Source organism: Oncorhynchus gorbuscha, linkage group LG26, assembly GCF_021184085.1.
Source record: "Oncorhynchus gorbuscha isolate QuinsamMale2020 ecotype Even-year linkage group LG26, OgorEven_v1.0, whole genome shotgun sequence".
In the NCBI taxonomy this organism is placed as follows: domain Eukaryota; kingdom Metazoa; phylum Chordata; class Actinopteri; order Salmoniformes; family Salmonidae; genus Oncorhynchus; species Oncorhynchus gorbuscha.
The window spans coordinates 6,058,694-6,078,469 of NC_060198.1; the positions used below are offsets into that span (position 1 = coordinate 6,058,694).

General features: G+C 45.5%; 1 protein-coding gene across 1 annotated transcript in view; it reads left to right on the forward strand.

The window, feature by feature from the left end:
* The first annotated feature begins 629 nt into the window (after positions 1–629).
* LOC124015860 (B-cell lymphoma/leukemia 11A-like) overlaps positions 630–19,776 on the forward strand; it is a 62,897-nt gene continuing 43,750 nt past the window's right edge. Inside the window, exons 1-2 of the mRNA XM_046331334.1 lie at positions 630–1,038; positions 4,255–4,662. Of these exons, the coding sequence (XP_046187290.1) occupies positions 984–1,038; positions 4,255–4,662 (463 nt within the window). The 5' untranslated portion in view covers positions 630–983. The remainder of the gene's footprint in view (positions 1,039–4,254; positions 4,663–19,776) is intronic.

Here is a 19,776-nt window from a genome sequence, read left to right on the forward strand (position 1 = left end):
AATATGGTGGTAGCCTATGGACTGCTAAAATATGGTGGTAGCCTATGGACTGCTAAAATATGGTGGTAGCCTATGGACTGCTAAAATATGGTGGTAGCCTATGGACTGCTAAAATATGGTGGTAGCCTATGGACTGCTAAAATATGGTGGTAGCCTATGGACTGCTAAAATATGGTGGTAGCCTATGGACTGCTAAAATATGACATTCTTAAATATAGCCTATTTAATAAAGCGTATCATTGTAACATACGTTTCTTTAATGGTTACCGAAGGCACGGAGATCGATGTTCAAAATTAATTAAACAGGACTATTTACTTGATTATATCCAATTAAATCGATCCGCAAAGTGCCCTCGCATCCTTTCCTCTCCACTATAAATTGTTGTTTTCCATGCTGTAATGTTGTAACGGTTCATATTTATTTTTAGGATCATATTTAAACAATGGTCCCATATTTTCTCGATATTTGTTGCCAAGAGTCCTTCCACTTGGATGTGCTGTCTCCCAAGGTTCACGTTCGTTTCCAATCTCTCTCTCGCTCTCTCCTTCTCTATTGGCCCGGCCCCCTGATCTCTCTGTCCATTGGCGTCTTCGGGGTCCCTTTCTTCTTTCATATACGGATCCAGTAATGACTGTCCATTGGTTTTGTTATTCCTTCTCCACCTCCTCCTCCCCAGCGTTGCCCTGCCCATGTGTTGTATCTCTATGTCCATCCATCGACTGACGTTCAAGTTCGTAGGAACGTCACGTCCGCACTTGAACTTGCAGCTCAGGGGGCTTTGCTCATATCCCTCTCTCTGTATTTGCAAAAAAGTCATGAAGACTGCCGCACAGCCCGTACCCCGCGCGTCACCGTGATGTGATCTATAATTCATTTTTTTTTGGATGTCCAACGCATCGATGAAGACATTTTATCTGGAGTCTATTACGTTGTAGGACGCCTCTGCCAATGTGAACTAAGCTGAACGCCACCACTTACCAACATGTCTCGCCGCAAGCAAGGCAAACCCCAGCACTTGAGCAAGCGGGAGTTTTCGCGTAAGTAGAATTGAAAATTGCTTCTTTTATAATCTGGTAAACAAGAACACACACAGCCTCTTCTCAATTTATTTGGAGAATGTTTGTGGGCAACTGGACTTGATGCGGACCCGTGGACATAACCTAAAAGCGTGTCAAGAACGCCGTCATTGAATCAGATAACTTTCTATCGAAAAAAGTTGGACCTTGGAAAACATTGTATATTTGGTAAACAATAAGGCTATTTTGCATGTATGTGCCGATGCTACAACACAGGCTTCTTTCGCTATTTATGGACATCTGGGCTGTAGTTGAGGGATACCTTTGCCTATCAAGGTATCCTGTGAATATTTATATTTAGTCTATCCGTTTCCGATATGGAATACGCTACGAATAGCAAAGTGTATCCCCAAATGAGCAATTCCAATTTGTTATTACTATTTGTTTGATAGCGTAGATTTTTTTTCGATAGATGCTTTTCTTTTTTTGAATGGGGAGAACGGGGTGTTTACATACTCATAGCCCATACAGAAGACCTCGTGTGTGGAACGTTGCCAGCTTTGATATCGAGGGATATAGGATAGAGTTCACGATCCAAGAATAACACTGCACCCCCGTATAACCTAGTGATCCAATTACATTGTTATCGTTTACACCGTGAGTTAATGTGAATGGATGCAATAAGCATTGGAACAGTTGGAGACGTTCTATGAAATCTACTATTGGACCTCTCCTCCACGTTACATTTAACGAATAGGTTCATTTCAGAGGGGACACGGGAGGTTAGGCTTTTATGCAATAGCATATTACATTTGGGCAGGCATACTGAAGTGGTGTTTTAGAGTCATTTATTAGTTATAAATGTATATTCAATGAGCTATTGCTTTTATGCTGTTTATGCCGTGGTGTATAATGGCATGATTTCAACTATGCTCATTTCTTTTTTTTCTTCTTACGTTACCAGGGGCTAGATCATTTGGAAACGAGAATACATAATGTGATTTTCCGTTTAAAAAAAAAAAAATGTTTTGTTCCACGTATTGTGTAAATCGCTACACCGTTTCCACCCGGTTGTTTCTCTTTTACCATTCGATTCTCCGAGGAAGCAAATGAGGTTCTCGTAACATATGCCTTCAATTGTAGTATATCTATGGACGGCGCCGGTAGGGGGCAGAATATGATTGTGGACATACACGGCGCTGAACTTGAACTTGATCTAGGCTACTTTATAGCTTTGTCTACGTTGCCTGCTAGACCAAGCGCAGTGGTTCGTGGTCGTATATGTGATGTTCCTTGTTATGCCGTTGTGATATCTAATCAATAGACCTATTATAGTATTCCAGATCAATTAAAAGGGAGTTATATCAGTAGATTTCTTCATGAATATTCAGTATTTTTTTCACTTTCTTTCGAAGATGGAGAAAACAATGGCCATCTGAGAACGTTTTGTTTTCTGCAAGAACGGATCAGTAGGCAAAATGTGACATCATTTCAAACATCCATAGGCCACTGTGATATGAGTCGTTTTCAGTTAAGTAGCCTCACATTGGACCCTAGAGCATATTGCATGCCTATTCACTCTTCCAGGTGTATTAGTCCCCTATTTCAACAAAATCTTAGTCTATCACGGTGTCTTTCGATTAAATGTCAAAATATGACAAAAATGTTCCCTAATTGCCAAATCCTTAGTTATATCCACATTCTCACGAGGGACCTAGTTCATCATTCAAATATGACAAATGAGACGTATAGGCCTACATGATCACAGCGGTACAGGCAAGTACATGGTAATACTATTCAAATGGAATACTCTGTTATTTACATGCATAGTTTGAACTATTTGAATAGCTCGTTATGGCCTATTGACAAACAGCTTCCGTTCAAGTAAGATTCCTCCTTGTCCATATTGGCTGCGTTGTATGAATCCCTGCAATAGCAGCTAGGGAACTTGACATAAGGGATCATTACCATGTTATAATTAGGTAATAGCTATTTAAATAGCCTATTGCCTAATTTCAGTAGTTATTTGATAAAGTTCAGTCATTTGAAATTCATTTGGATGTTGAGGAATAATATATAGTTTTTTATTTTTTGTAACTTATTTTTGTAACCAGTTGCCGATACAAGAAATGAGATTATTTGCGTTTGAAGGTAGACTTTTTCGCACAGAGCCTCAGTCAGACTTCTATGTCCTGACAGCATAAGCTGTAGGAATTCAACTCAAATAAGAAGGAAAAATATTCCTTCAGCCCCTCCTCCCCGCCTCCTTCTCGTTTGACCCGACACAGAATTAAAGGTTCAGAACAGACAGGGAGAATTCATCACATTTTATCTTAACATCCCAGTTGGGCCTCGATATGTCGTTTACTGTAGCTAGATGAACTATTAAAAAAAATGCTCCTTGACTGCTTGTATACATCAGGGACCTACTCCACATACACCCCTCAATATCTAACCTCGGTTCACGAGATCCCAGCACTTTTAACGGAAATGGGGTCCAATCATCTTGAACTCAAATTAGAATCTATTTTTTGATTCTCCGAGGTGTTAGGTTCATTAAAAACGCGAGATTGGCAGCACAATAAAGAGGGTCAAGCGCCTTAATCGTTCAGGCAGCGAGCAGCACGCTGACTGAACGGTGTCACTGACAGGCTTATCGAAAAACAGTGCTGTAGTCTTGTCTAAGTATCCTTCCTTTCTCCCTACTTTCCTTCCCCCCCCCCTTTCAAATCTGTCTCTCATACCTCTTCTAAGACAGTGCATCACCTGGAAATGCAATCACTATAAACCACAGGTGCCGTCTAGATTATAGTGATATTCATTATAACACTGGAAATGATCATGACAATAACACTGATATTAGTCGTTAAAACGATAGGACTGTAATAGAATTTAATATGATTATACGATCCTGCTACTGGATGTTCATTCCTCTCTCTTCGTTGGTTGTGCCTTCTATATTATCAGTAATAATAGTCCTAAAAACGATAGCAAGAGATGCATATGCAGATTTGCAACACTATAATAACCTATATACTGTGTCTCACTCTTCCTTGAAATGATAATTGAGTGTAGATCTCAATCAGTGTTTTGTGTCCACGGTCTATAAAGTATCTAACTCTCCTCCACAGTTTGCCAGCTGCCTTGGATGAAATGTCATAGTCATCTATGTAGATTTGAACCCTGTCATGTATTCTGTATAGAAGTGTAACTGTCTATCTCCTCTCTCCTCTCCAGCTGAGCCCCTGTCGGCCGTTCTCCCCCCAGACGAGGAGCACAAGGACCACCCCAGGCTGGGGCAGCATGGGGACGACAGGATCCTCCTCAAGGGGGACCAGGACCTGCTCACCTGTGGCCAGTGCCACGCCCGCTTCCCTCTTGCCCACATCCTGCTCTTCATCGAGCACAAGAGGCGGCAGTGCCGCGGCGCCCCCTGCACGGACAAGACGTTAGACGACGGGCACAGGCGGTCGCCGTCCGCCGTTCCCCTCGCCTCGCCCCGTCCCCCCTCAAACAAATGCCGAGACAAACACCCGTCGAGGCGCCCCATGGAGGTAGCCGTTCAGGTGTCGCCGCGCAACGATGACGAGGATTGTTTATCGACGCCCACCCACGGAATTATCCTCAAGCAGGAGAATATCACAGGTAATGACGTCACCATGACGACGATGATGATGATCATAACAAACAGGGCTGCCGATGTAAAGAACTTAAGCGACAAGCAAGGTGTCTGGTTCTGAGGTTTCACTGTAAGGTTTGGGTGATGACGGTACTTGGATGGTACTTTAACGTTGTGAGTAGGGTTGCAAAATCCCTAAGGTTTCCAGAAATCCAGGTTGGAGGAATCCCTGTTTATTCCTTCCTGATACCGCGATTCCTCCAACCTGGATTTCTGGAAATCCAACGGGATTGTTTTGTGAAAACCTGGGAATTTTACAACCCTAGTTGTGAGTAAGTGCCTTCGTTTTGGTGTCGCTTAAAGCAAGATTATTGGATCGTAGATCAAAAAAAGGATTTACAGTCCCAAACTGCACAGAGCAGATGGACTTCGAGTTGGGTTCAATTTTGACTGGTGGCGATGGATATCCACGAGGTATGACGTTCTTACTGCACTGCCTGGTGTAGGGTTGTTGAGTTTATCTCTGAAATGGGGATAGAAGCCCAATATAACTCCCATTCTACTCTCCTAAAGAAAGAGAGAGGGAGAGAGAGACGGGAAAAGAGAGAAAGGGCTGCGTCCCAAACGGAACCATATTCCCTATGTAGTGCACTACTTTTGATACAGGGCCCGTATATAGTGGGCTCTGATCAAAAGTAGTGCACTGTATAGGGAATAAAGTTCCATTTGGGACGCAGGCCTTAGTTTCCGTCTCATGTGGTCTCGATAGATGTATCTCCATCTCGCTGTGGTTTTCACAGAGACATATCTCTTCCCCTCAAATACATGCCTGCCAACTCATACTCTGGCGCTAAAATATAAAATTTTAAAAACGTGTAGGAAAGTAATTACGGTGAACTGTCAAGGAAGAGGCATTTATTTGAGGAATCCTACTCGAGCCGCTAATTGTCAGGGTTCTCTTTATTCTTCATTTAGTTAATTAAGGACTTCTTACGGCGGTTGTCTAACCACAGCTAAATGAAGCAAAACCATGATGAGCAGCTCAAACAAATAGTTCTGTCTTACAGACGTTGGTGGAAATGACCTTTGTGTGTTTGACAGTTGAATTTTAATTTTTTAGTTATTATAGACATTTCTAAAAACAATTATGGCTGTAAATGCGGGCTTAGTATAAAGAAAAGTAGTATGCTGCATTGAACTCATCAATGTGAGGCTGGTTTTCAGTTCAATGTTTTATCAGTGAGGGTTCTCCAAATGACAAATACCCAATAGGCAAACACACAGCTCCATGTACAATACAGTGGGGTATAGGTAAACACACAGCTCCATGTACAATACAGTGGGGTATAGGTAAACACACAGCTCCATGTACAATACAGTGGGGTTTAGGTAAACACACAGCTCCATGTACAATACAGTGGGGTATAGGTAAACACACAGCTCCATGTACAATACAGTGGGGTGTAGGTAAACACACAGCTCTATGTACAATACAGTGGGGTATAGGTAAACACACAGCTCCATGTACAATACAGTGGGGTATAGGTAAACACACAGCTCCATGTACAATACAGTGGGGTATAGGTAAACACACAGCTCCATGTACAATACAGTGGGGTATAGGTAAACACACAGCTCCATGTACAATACAGTGGGGTTTAGGTAAACACACAGCTCTATGTAAAATACAGTGGGGTATAGGTAAACACACAGCTCCATGTACAATACAGTGGGGTATAGGTAAACACACAGCTCCATGTACAATACAGTGGGAAATAGGTATACACACAGCTCCATGTACAACACAGTGGGGTATAGGTAAACACACAGCTTCATGTACAATACAGTGGGGTATAGGTAAACACACAGCTCCATGTACAATACAGTGGGGTATAGGTAAACACACAGCTCCATGTACAATACAGTGGGGTATAGGTAAACACACAGCTCCATGTACAATACAGTGGGGTATAGGTAAACACACAGCTCCATGTACAATACAGTGGGGTATAGGTAAACACACAGCTCCATGTACAACACAGTGGGGTGTAGGTAAACACACAGCTCCATGTACAGCACAGTGGGGTATAGGTAAACACACAGCTCCATGTACAACACAGTGGGTTATATGCAAACACACAGCTCCATGTACAATACAGTGGGGTATAGGTAAACACACAGCTCCATGTACAATACAGTGGGGTATAGGTAAACACACAGCTCCATGTACAACACAGTGGGTTATAGGTAAACACACAGCTCCATGTACAATACAGTGGGGTATAGGTAAACACACAGCTCCATGTACAAGACAGTGGGGTATAGGTAAACACACAGCTCCATGTACAACACAGTGGGGTATAGGTAAACACACAGCTCCATGTACAATACAGTGGGGTATAGGTAAACACACAGCTCCATGTACAACACAGTGGGGTATAGGTAAACACACAGCTCTATGTACAATACAGTGGGGTTTAGGTAAACACACAGCTCCATGTACAATACAGTGGGGTATAGGTAAACACACAGCTCCATGTATAGCACAGTGGGGTATAGGTAAACACACAGCTCCATGTACAACACAGTGGGTTATAGGCAAACACACAGCTCCATGTACAATACAGTGGGGTATAGGTAAACACACAGCTCCATGTACAATACAGTGGGGTATAGGTAAACACACAGCTCCATGTACAATACAGTGGGGTATAGGTAAACACACAGCTCCATGTACAATACAGTGGGGTATAGGTAAACACACAGCTCTATGTACAATACAGTGGGGTTTAGGTAAACACACAGCTCCATGTACAATACAGTGGGGTATAGGTAAACACACAGCTCCATGTACAACACAGTGGGGTATAGGTAAACACACAGCTCCATGTACAATACAGTGTATATTGGTATAGGCCCCATAGGCCTAGATATAGCTCCATGTACAACACAGTGTCTATTGGTATAGACCCCATAGGCCTAGATATATCTCCATGTACAACACAGTGTCTATTGGTATAGACCCCATAGGCCTAGATATATCTCCATGTACAACACAGTGTCTATTGGTATAGACCCCATAGGCCTAGATATAGCTCCATGTACAACACAGTGTCTATTGGTATAGACCCCATAGGCCTAGATATATCTCCATGTACAACACAGTGTCTATTGGTATAGACCCCATAGGCCTAGATATATCTCCATGTACAACACAGTGTCTATTGGTATAGACCCCATAGGCCTAGATATAGCTCCATGTACAACACAGTGTCTATTGGTATAGACCCCATAGGCCTAGATATATCTCCATGTACAACACAGTGTCTATTGGTATAGACCCCATAGGCCTAGATGTATCTCCATGTACAATACAGGGCTGTGGTCTAGTTATCCTCTATTCTGTCAAATCTAATGACCTCTTGTATTTTATCAGTAATTATGCATCCGTTTGTTAAGCAACACACACACACACACACACACACACACACACACACACACACACACACACACACACACACACACACACACACACACACACACACACACACACACACACACACACACACACACACACACACACACACACACACACACACACACACACACACACACACACACAGACAGACACAGGCCCACTATGCCTCTTGGCTCTAGTCAGCTGCCTCTACAATCTTTCTATGCTCATTTAGATCTTGATGCGTAACGTCACCACATGATATCACTGGGTCACTAACGTTACGCAATGGCCTGTTATTAACAGTACAAGCCTAATGGATCATGTGTGAGTGTGTGTGTGAGTGTGTGTGGTGTGAGTGTGTGTGTGTTTGTGTGTGGTGTTGCGTGTTGCGTGAAGTGAGATTGATGAAGGCGGTCTTCGTCATCCTCACGCTCATCTTATGAGTTTGTTGTTATCCTTCTTGTCGAGAGAGAGAGAGCGAAGGAGAGAGAGAGAGAGAGAGAGCAAGGAGAGAGAGAGAGAGAGCGAAGGAGAGAGAGAGAGAGAGCAAGGAGAGAGAGAGAGAGAGCAAGGAGAGAGAGAGAGAGAGCAAGGAGAGAGAGAGAGAGAGCGAAGGAGAGAGAGAGAGAGAGCAAGGAGAGAGAGAGAGAGAGCAAGGAGAGAGAGAGAGAGAGCAAGGAGATCCAACGAGATTGGGATGATGAGAGTCAAATGGAGAAATACACACGATGCTCCTCTAAATGTTGTTCTTGGCTTTAATGGACTGACTCAAACAGACACTGTGGACCCGTATCGTGCCACCTCCCATGTTTAGCCACCGGGATTCCACGAAAGCCATGTCCATGCCATGTTAATGTCATCTGTCCTAGAAGGACGATCCATATCGATGACATGTTGAACTGGGCTAAAGATGGTAGGTAGCATGATATGAGATGTGGTGTTGGTTGGGACGGTGTCTGTTTTAATCCGTGTGTGATTCATACTGTACTGTGAATGTCTTCACGATGGATCGCTCTTCAACGATACATACTGTCCCTAGCATCTCCACGGTTACATCCCAAATTACACCTTATTCCCTGTATAGTGCACTGCTTTTGAACAGAGCCCTATGAGCCCTGGGAAAATGTACTGTAGTGCACTATATAGGGAAGAGGGAGCCATTTGAGACATATGTCAAAATACTGTTTGCTAGTGCGGGTGTCCCATGGCCAGACAGGATACACTGTGATACTGACACCCTTACATTTACACACACACACACACACACACACACACACACACACACACACACACACACACACACACACACACACACACACACACACACACACACACACACACACACACACACACACACACACACACACACACACACACACACACACACACACACACACACACACACACACACACACACACACACACAATGCCCTTTTTGAAATGCAGAGTCCAACAGGGCTGATGTCTCTCTATGATCCTGTGTGTGTGTGTGTGTTTGTGTTATGGACCATTAGGAGGAGCAGACAGAACAGAACAGCGTACCCCCATTTGCATGATAAACAACTTAAGATATGCACAGGGACACACAGGCCGGCTCCACATTATAAACAGAGCAGATTATCAGAAGGACACAGGCCGGCTCCACATTATAAACAGATCAGATGATCAGAAGGACACAGGCCGGCTCCACATTATAAACAGATCAGATGATCAGAAGGACACAGGCCGGCTCCACATTATAAACAGATCAGATTATCAGAAGGACACAGGCCGGCTCCACATTATAAACAGATTAGATTATCAGAAGGACACAGGCCGGCTCCACATTATAAACAGATCAGATTATCAGAAGGACACAGGCCGGCTCCACATTATAAACAGATCAGATTATCAGAAGGACACAGGCCGGCTCCACATTATAAACAGATCAGATTATCAGAAGGACACAGGCCGGCTCCACATTATGAACAGATCAGATTATCAGAAGGACACAGGCCGGCTCCACATTATAAACAGATCAGATTATCAGAAGGACACAGGCCGGCTCCACATTATAAACAGATCAGATTATCAGAAGGACACAGGCCGGCTCCACATTATAAACAGATCAGATTATCAGAAGGACACAGGCCGGCTCCACATTATAAACAGATCAGATTATCAGAAGGACACAGGCCGGCTCCACATTATAAACAGATCAGATTATCAGAAGGACACAGGCCGGCTCCACATTATAAACAGATCAGATTATCAGAAGGACACAGGCCGGCTCCACATTATAAACAGATCAGATTATCAGAAGGACACAGGCCGGCTCCACATTATAAACAGATCAGATTATCAAAAGGACACAGGCCGGCTCCACATTATAAACAGATCAGATTATCAGAAGGACACAGGCCGGCTCCACATTATAAACAGATCAGATTATCAGAAGGACACAGGCCGGCTCCACATTATAAACAGATCAGATTATCAGAAGGACACAGGCCGGCTCCACATTATAAACAGATCAGATTATCAGAAGGACACAGGCCGGCTCCACATTATAAACAGATCAGATTATCAGAAGGACACAGGCCGGCTCCATATTATAAACAGATCAGATTATCAGAAGGACACAGGCCAGCTCCACATTATAAACAGATCAGATTATCAGAAGGACACAGGCCGGCTCCACATTATAAACAGATCAGATTATCAGAAGGACACAGGCCGGCTCCACATTATAAACAGATCAGATTATCAGAAGGACACAGGCCAGCTCCACATTATAAACAGATCAGATTATCAGAAGGACACAGGCCGGCTCCACATTATAAACAGAGCAGATTATCAGAAGGACACAGGCCAGCTCCACATTATAAACAGATCAGATTATCAGAAGGACACAGGCCGGCTCCACATTATAAACAGATCAGATTATCAGAAGGACACAGGCCGGCTCCACATTATAAACAGATCAGATTATCAGAAGGACACAGGCCGGCTCAGAAGGACACAGGCCGGCACATTATAAACAGATCAGATTATCAGAAGGACACAGGCCGGCTCCACATTATAAACAGATCAGATTATCAGAAGGACACAGGCCGGCTCCACATTATAAACAGATCAGATTATCAGAAGGACACAGGCCGGCTCCACATTATAAACAGAGCAGATTATCAGAAGGACACAGGCCGGCTCCACATTATAAACAGAGCAGATTATCAGAAGGACACAGGCCGGCTCCACATTATAAACAGATCAGATTATCAGAAGGACACAGGCCGGCTCCACATTATAAACAGATCAGATTATCAGAAGGACACAGGCCGGCTCCACATTATAAACAGATCAGATTATCAGAAGGACACAGGCCGGCTCCACATTATAAACAGATCAGATTATCAGAAGGACACAGGCCGGCTCCACATTATAAACAGATCAGATTATCAGAAAGACACAGGCCGGCTCCACATTATAAACAGATCAGATTATCAGAAGGACACAGGCCGGCTCCACATTATAAACAGATCAGATTATCAGAAGGACACAGGCCGGCTCCACATTATAAACAGATCAGATTATCAGAAGGACACAGGCCGGCTCCACATTATAAACAGATCAGATTATCAGAAGGACACAGGCCGGCTCCACATTATAAACAGATCAGATTATCAGAAGGACACAGGCCGGCTCCACATTATAAACAGATCAGATTATCAGAAGGACACAGGCCGGCTCCACATTATAAACAGATCAGATTATCAGAAGGACACAGGCCGGCTCCACATTATAAACAGATCAGATTATCAGAAGGACACAGGCCGGCTCCACATTATAAACAGATCAGATTATCAGAAGGACACAGGCCAGCTCCACATTATAAACAGATCAGATTATCAGAAGGACACAGGCCGGCTCCACATTATAAACAGATCAGATTATCAGAAGGACACAGGCCGGCTCCACATTATAAACAGATCAGATTATCAGAAGGACACAGGCCGGCTCCACATTATAAAGAGCAGATTATCAGAAGGACACAGAGCAGATTAAACAGATCAGAAGGACACAGGCCGGCTCCACATTATAAACAGATCAGATTATCAGAAGGACACAGGCCGGCTCCACATTATAAACAGATCAGATTATCAGAAGGACACAGGCCGGCTCCACATTATAAACAGATCAGATTATCAGAAGGACACAGGCCGGCTCCACATTATAAACAGATCAGATTATCAGAAGGACACAGGCCGGCTCCACATTATAAACAGATCAGATTATCAGAAGGACACAGGCCGGCTCCACATTATAAACAGATCAGATTATCAGAAGGACACAGGCCGGCTCCACATTATAAACAGAGCAGATTATCAGAAGGACACAGGCCGGCTCCACATTATATACAGAGCAGATTATCAGAAGGACACAGGCCGGCTCCACATTATAAACAGATCAGATTATCAGAAGGACACAGGCCGGCTCCACATTATAAACAGAGCAGATTATCAGAAGGACACAGGCCGGCTCCACATTATAAACAGATCAGATTATCAGAAGGACACAGGCCGGCTCCACATTATAAACAGATCAGATTATCAGAAGGACACAGGCCGGCTCCACATTATAAACAGATCAGATTATCAGAAGGACACAGGCCGGCTCCACATTATAAACAGATCAGATTATCAGAAGGACACAGGCCGGCTCCACATTATAAACAGATCAGATTATCAGAAGGACACAGGCCGGCTCCACATTATAAACAGATCAGATTATCAGAAGGACACAGGCCGGCTCCACATTATAAACAGATCAGATTATCAGAAGGACACAGGCCGGCTCCACATTATAAACAGATCAGATTATCAGAAGGACACAGGCCGGCTCCACATTATAAACAGATCAGATTATCAGAAGGACACAGGCCGGCTCCACATTATAAACAGATCAGATTATCAGAAGGACACAGGCCGGCTCCACATTATAAACAGATCAGATTATCAGAAGGACACAGGCCGGCTCCACATTATAAACAGATCAGATCAGATTATCAGAAGGACACAGGCCGGCTCCACATTATAAACAGATCAGATTATCAGAAGGACACAGGCCGGCTCCACATTATAAACAGATCAGATTATCAGAAGGACACAGGCCGGCTCCACATTATAAACAGATCAGATTATCAGAAGGACACAGGCCGGCTCCACATTATAAACAGATCAGATTATCAGAAGGACACAGGCCGGCTCCACATTATAAACAGATCAGATTATCAGAAGGACACAGGCCGGCTCCACATTATAAACAGATCAGATTATCAGAAGGACACAGGCCGGCTCCACATTATAAACAGATCAGATTATCAGAAGGACACAGGCCGGCTCCACATTATAAACAGATCAGATTATCAGAAGGACACAGGCCAGCTCCACATTATAAACAGATCAGATTATCAGAAGGACACAGGCCGGCTCCACATTATAAACAGATCAGATTATCAGAAGGACACAGGCCAGCTCCACATTATAAACAGATCAGACTATCAGAAGGACACAGGCCGGCTCCACATTATAAACAGATCAGATTATCAGAAGGACACAGGCCGGCTCCACATTATAAACAGATCAGACTATCAGAAGGACACAGGCCAGCTCCACATTATAAACAGATCAGATTATCAGAAGGACACAGGCCGGCTCCACATTATAAACAGAGCAGATTATCAGAAGGACACAGGCCGGCTCCACATTATAAACAGATCAGATTATCAGAAGGACACAGGCCGGCTCCACATTATAAACAGATCAGATTATCAGAAGGACACAGGCCGGCTCCACATTATAAACAGATCAGATTATCAGAAGGACACAGGCCGGCTCCACATTATAAACAGATCAGATTATCAGAAGGACACAGGCCGGCTCCACATTATAAACAGATCAGATTATCAGAAGGACACAGGCCGGCTCCACATTATAAACAGATCAGATTATCAGAAGGACACAGGCCGGCTCCACATTATAAACAGAGCAGATTATCAGAAGGACACAGGCCGGCTCCACATTATATACAGAGCAGATTATCAGAAGGACACAGGCCGGCTCCACATTATAAACAGATCAGATTATCAGAAGGACACAGGCCGGCTCCACATTATAAACAGATCAGATTATCAGAAAGACACAGGCCGGCTCCACATTATAAACAGATCAGATTATCAGATGATCACATACAGGCTCAGGGTCAGACACAGACAGAGACACAGACAGGGTCAGACACAGACAGAGACACAGACAGGGTCAGACACAGACAGAGACACAGACAGGGTCAGACACAGACAGAGACACAGACAGGGTCAGACACAGACAGAGACACAGACAGGGTCAGGCACAGACAGGGTCAGACACAGACAGAGACACAGACAGGGTCAGACACAGACAGGGTCAGGCACAGACAGGGTCAGACACAGACAGAGACACAGACAGGGTCAGACACAGACAGGGTCAGACACAGACAGGGTCAGACACAGACAGAGACACAGACAGGGTCAGACACAGACAGGGTCAGACACAGACAGAGACACAGACAGGGTCAGACACAGACAGGGTCAGGCACAGACAGGGTCAGGCACAGAAACAAACATGGTCAGACACAGACATAGTCAGACACAGACACAGACATGGTCAGACACAGACATGGTCAGACACAGACACAGACATAGTCAGACACAGACACAAACATGGTCAGACACAGACATAGTCAGACACAGACACAGACATGGTCAGACACAGACATGGTCAGACACAGACACAGACATGGTCAGGCACAGACAAGGTCAGACACAGACATGGCCAGGCACAGACACAGACATAGTCAGACACAGACAGGGTCAGGCACAGACAGGGTCAGGCACAGAAACAGACATGGTCAGACACAGACATAGTCAGGAACAGACATGGTCAGGTACAGACAGGGTCAGACACAGACATTGTCAGACACAGACAGGGTCAGACACAGACATGGTCAGACACAGACATGGTCAGGTACAGACAGGGTCAGGCATTGACAGGGTCAGACACAGACATTGTCAGACACAGACATGGTCAGACACAGACATGGTCAGGTACAGACAGGGTCAGGCATTGACAGGGTCAGACACAGACATTGTCAGACACAGACATGGTCAGACACAGACATGGTCAGGTACAGACAGGGTCAGGCATTGACAGGGTCAGACACAGACATGGTCAGGTACAGACAGGGTCAGGCATTGACAGGGTCAGACACAGACATTGTCAGACACAGACAGGGTCAGACACAGACATGGTCAGGTACAGACAGGGTCAGGCATTGACAGGGTCAGACACAGACATGGTCAGACACAGAAAGGGTCAGACACAGACATTGTCAGACACAGACAGGGTCAGACACAGACATGGTCAGGCACAGACACGGACATGGTCAGGTACAGACAGGGACAGGCATTGACATGGTCAGACACAGACAAGATCAGACACAGGCAAAGGCAAGGTCAGGCACAGACAGCCCCAGGGTCAGACACAATACTCAGTCAATTACATGTACAGAGCAGACAGTTTCCCTTTATAACCATCCAACACCCCACCAAACCTTCCCTTTAAGGAAGAAAAGGACTCACATTATAACCATCCAACACCCTATCAAACCTTCCCTTTAAGGAAGAAAAGGACTCACATTATAACCATCCAACACCCCATCAAACCTTCCCTTTAAGGAAGAAAAGGACTCACATTATAACCATCCAACACCCTATCAAACCTTCCCTTTAAGGAAGAAAAGGACTCACATTATAACCATCCAACACCCCATCAAACCTTCCCTTTAAGGAAGAAAAGGACTCACATTATAACCATCCAACACCCCATCAAACCTTCCCTTTAAGGAAGGAAAGGAATCATATTTTGACCAAACATACACCAGTCTAGTGGTTTAGTGTATCTTCGTTAGCCGAGCCTGCTTTCTGTTTCTGGGGGAACAAAGGTATTTAGCCAGGCTGTGTTGGCACCATGCCACCTTTCTCCCACCAGTCCCCCATCCGCCCCCTCTTTCACTGGGGGTGTCTGTCAGGCCTGGATGAGGGACTGAGGTTGGGGGTTGGGGGTTGGGCAGTGGAAGGGCGGTGTCGGGGGAGAAGGAGTCCGACTCCTTGTTAGTGACATACTTGTCCCTTGTGTCACGGAGAATTCAAAGTGCAGAGACAGAGTGTGTATATCCTGTTTGTATCATTCAGATTTGAAGTAGAGGGAGATGTTTCCCCCCCTTCTAAAATGTCTTATTTTCTCTGTGAGAAGAACTTGTTACAGATGAGTAATGATGCTACTGTACCTCCTCCTCCAATAACGTACACACCTGGGTTCTAATAGTACGTTTTAACCATAGAGCCACATTCATGTTTTGAATATGAATTGTTCATGAAGAATGTTGTATTCCAAAGCCTGAGTCCTAAATACACACACACATGTTGTCTACAGAGATTCACCAGCAGGCTTTGTTGTTTGTTTAGTGAGTGTTAGTGTACTTGTATAAATCTGAGTTTCCAAGTGTGTGTGTGTATGGGGGTATCAGTGTGTGAGTGTATGAGGGTATCAGTGTGTGTGTGTATGGGGGTATCAGTGTGTGAGTGTATGAGGGTATCAGTGTGTGTGTCTGTGTGTTTGTTAACAATTTACTAGCCCGGGCATGCAGGCTGAGCTGAACATGAAAGGGTCTTTGACTTGGCAAGCAGAGCCGGAGGACACCCCTCTGTGGACCGTGCCAGGGCAGACTTGGAACAGAGCGCAGCGTCCCAGGGGCGGGGGGGGGGGGCTGTGGAATGGGGGCGGGGGATAAAGGTGTGTGTGTTGGGGAGGAGGTGTGGGGTAGTCGGGGGCTGTGAGATAAGGAGTGGACGGGACAGGTTGGGTAATGGGTGTGTGTGAGTGTGTGTCCCTGTAGGGCTCCTGGCTGGGTGTTCTGTCTTAACAACCACAACGCCACGGCCCCAGGGGCTTCAGGTGGAGGCTAGTTTGGGGAACACACACACACATGCCCCTCCCCTGCACTCCCCCCTGTGTTTTGTCTGTAGGAAACGTGTTGTGTTACCAGGGCTCCCTGATGTGATGATGAGTGCTGTAAGACAGGAACATATGATCCCTATTTCAGCCCTGAGCTCTGGCCAGACCCTCTCTCTAGCTCTCTAGCTCTCTCTCTCTAGCTCTCTCTCTCTAGCTCTCTCTCTCTAGCTCTCTCTCTCTCTAGCTCTCTCTAGCTCTCTCTAGCTCTCTCTAGCTCTCTCTCTCTAGCTCTCTCTCTCTCTCTCTCTCTCTCTCTAGCTCTCTCTCTCTCTCTCTCTCTCTCTCTCTCTCTCTCTCTCTCTCTCTCTCTCTCTCTCTCTCTCTCTCTCTCTCTCTCTCTCTCTCTAGCTCTCTAGCTCTCTCTCTCTCTCTCTCTCTCTCTCTAGCTCTCTCTAGCTCTCTCTCTCTCTCTCTCTCTCTCTCTCTCTCTCTCTCTCTCTCTCTCTCTCTCTCTCCTCTCTCTCTCTCTCTCTCTCTCTCTCTCTCTCTCTCTCTCTCTCTCTCTCTCTCTCTCTCTCTCTCTCTCTCTCTCTCTCTCTCTCTCTCTCTCTCTCTCTCTCTCTCTCTCTCTCTAGCTCTCTCTAGCTCTCTCTCTCTCTCTCTCTCTCTCTCTCTCTCTCTCTCTCTCTCTCTCTCTCTCTCTCTCTCTCTCTCTCTCTCTCTCTCTCTCTCTCTCTCTCTCTCTCTCTCTCTCTCTCTCTCTCTCTCTCTCTCTCTCTCTCTCTCTCTCTCTCTCTCTCTCTCTCTCTCTCTCTCTCTCTCTCTCTCTCTCTCTCTCTCTCTCTCTCTCTCTCTCTCTCTCTCTCTCTCTCTCTCTCTCTCTCTCTCTCTCTCTCTCTCTCTCTCTCTCTCTCTCTCTCTCTCTCTCTCTCTCTCTCTCTCTCTCTCTCTAGCTCTCTCTCTCTCTCTCTCTCTCTCTCTCTCTAGCTCTCTCTCTCTCTCTCTCTCTCTCTCTCTCTCTCTCTCTCTCTCTAGCTCTCTCTCTCTCTCTCTCTCTCTCTCTCTCTCTCTCTCTCTCTCTCTCTCTCTCTCTCTCTCTCTAGCTCTCTCTAGCTCTCTCCTCTCTCTCTCTCTCTCTCTCTCTCTCTCTCTCTCTCTCTAGCTCTCTCTAGCTCTCTCTCTCTCTCTCTCTCTCTCTCTCTCTCTCTCTCTCTCTCTCTCTCTCTCTCTCTCTCTCTCTCTCTAGCTCTCTCTCTCTCTCTCTCTCTCTCTCTCTCTCTCTCTCTAGCTCTCTCTCTCTCTCTCTCTCTCTCTCTCTCTCTCTAGCTCTCTCTAGCTCTCTCTCTCTAGCTCTCTCTCTCTCTCTCTCTCTCTCTCTCTCTCTCTCTCTCTCTCTCTCTCTCTCTCTAGCTCTCTCTCTCTCTCTCTCTCTCTCTCTCTCTCTCTCTCTCTCTCTCTCTCTCTCTCTCTCTCTCTCTCTCTCTCTAGCTCTCTCTCTCTCTCTCTCTCTCTCTCTCTCTCTCTAGCTCTCTCTAGCTCTCTCTCTCTCTCTCTCTAGCTCTCTCTCTCTCTCTCTCTCTCTAGCTCTCTCTAGCTCTCTCTAGCTCTCTCTCTCTCTCTCTCTCTCTCTCTAGCTCTCTCTAGCTCTCTCTAGCTCTCTCTAGCTCTCTCTCTCTAGCTCTCTCTCTCTCTAGCTCTCTCTCTCTCTCTCTCTCTCTCTAGCTCTCTCTCTCTCTAGCTCTCTCTCTCTCTAGCTCTCTCTAGCTCTCTCTAGCTCTCTCTCTCTAGCTCTCTCTCTCTAGCTCTCTCTCTCTCTCTCTCTCTAGCTCTCTCTAGCTCTCTCTCTCTAGCTCTCTCTCTCTCTCTCTCTAGCTCTCTCTTGCTCTCTCTCTCTAGCTCTCTCTCTCTAGCTCTAGCTCTCTCTAGCTCTCTCTCTCTCTAGCTCTCTCTCTCTCTAGCTCTCTCTCTCTAGCTCTCTCTCTCTCTAGCTCTCTCTAGCTCTCTCTCTCTCTCGATCTCGCTCTCTCTGACTCTATCCTCACGCTCTCTCTAGCTCTCTCTCTCTCTCTCTCTCTCTCTCTCTCTCTCTCTCTCTCTAGCTCTCTCTAGCTCTCTCTCTCTCTCTCTCTCTCTCTAGCTCTCTCTCTCTCTCTCTCTCTCTCTCTCTCTCTCTCTCTCTCTCTCTCTCTCTCTCTCTCTCTCTCTCTCTCTCTCTCTCTCTCTCTCTCTCTCTCTCTCTCTAGCTCTCTCTAGCTCTCTCTCTCTCTAGCTCTCTCTCTCTCTAGCTCTCTCTAGCTCTCTCTAGCTCTCTCTAGCTCTCTCTCTCTCTAGCTCTCTCTCTCTAGCTCTCTCTCTCTCTCTAGCTCTCTCTAGCTCTCTCTCTCTAGCTCTCTCTCTCTCTCTCTCTCTCTCTCTCTCTCTCTCTCTCTCTCTAGCTCTCTCTCTCTAGCTCTCTCTCTCTCTCTCTCTCTCTAGCTCTCTCTAGCTCTCTCTAGCTCTCTCTCTCTAGCTCTCTCTCTCTAGCTCTCTCTCTCTCTCTCTAGCTCTCTCTAGCTCTCTCTCTCTCTAGCTCTCTCTCTCTCTAGCTCTCTCTAGCTCTCTCTCTCTCTCCCTCTCTCTCTCTCTCTCTCTCTCTCTCTCTCTCTCTCTCT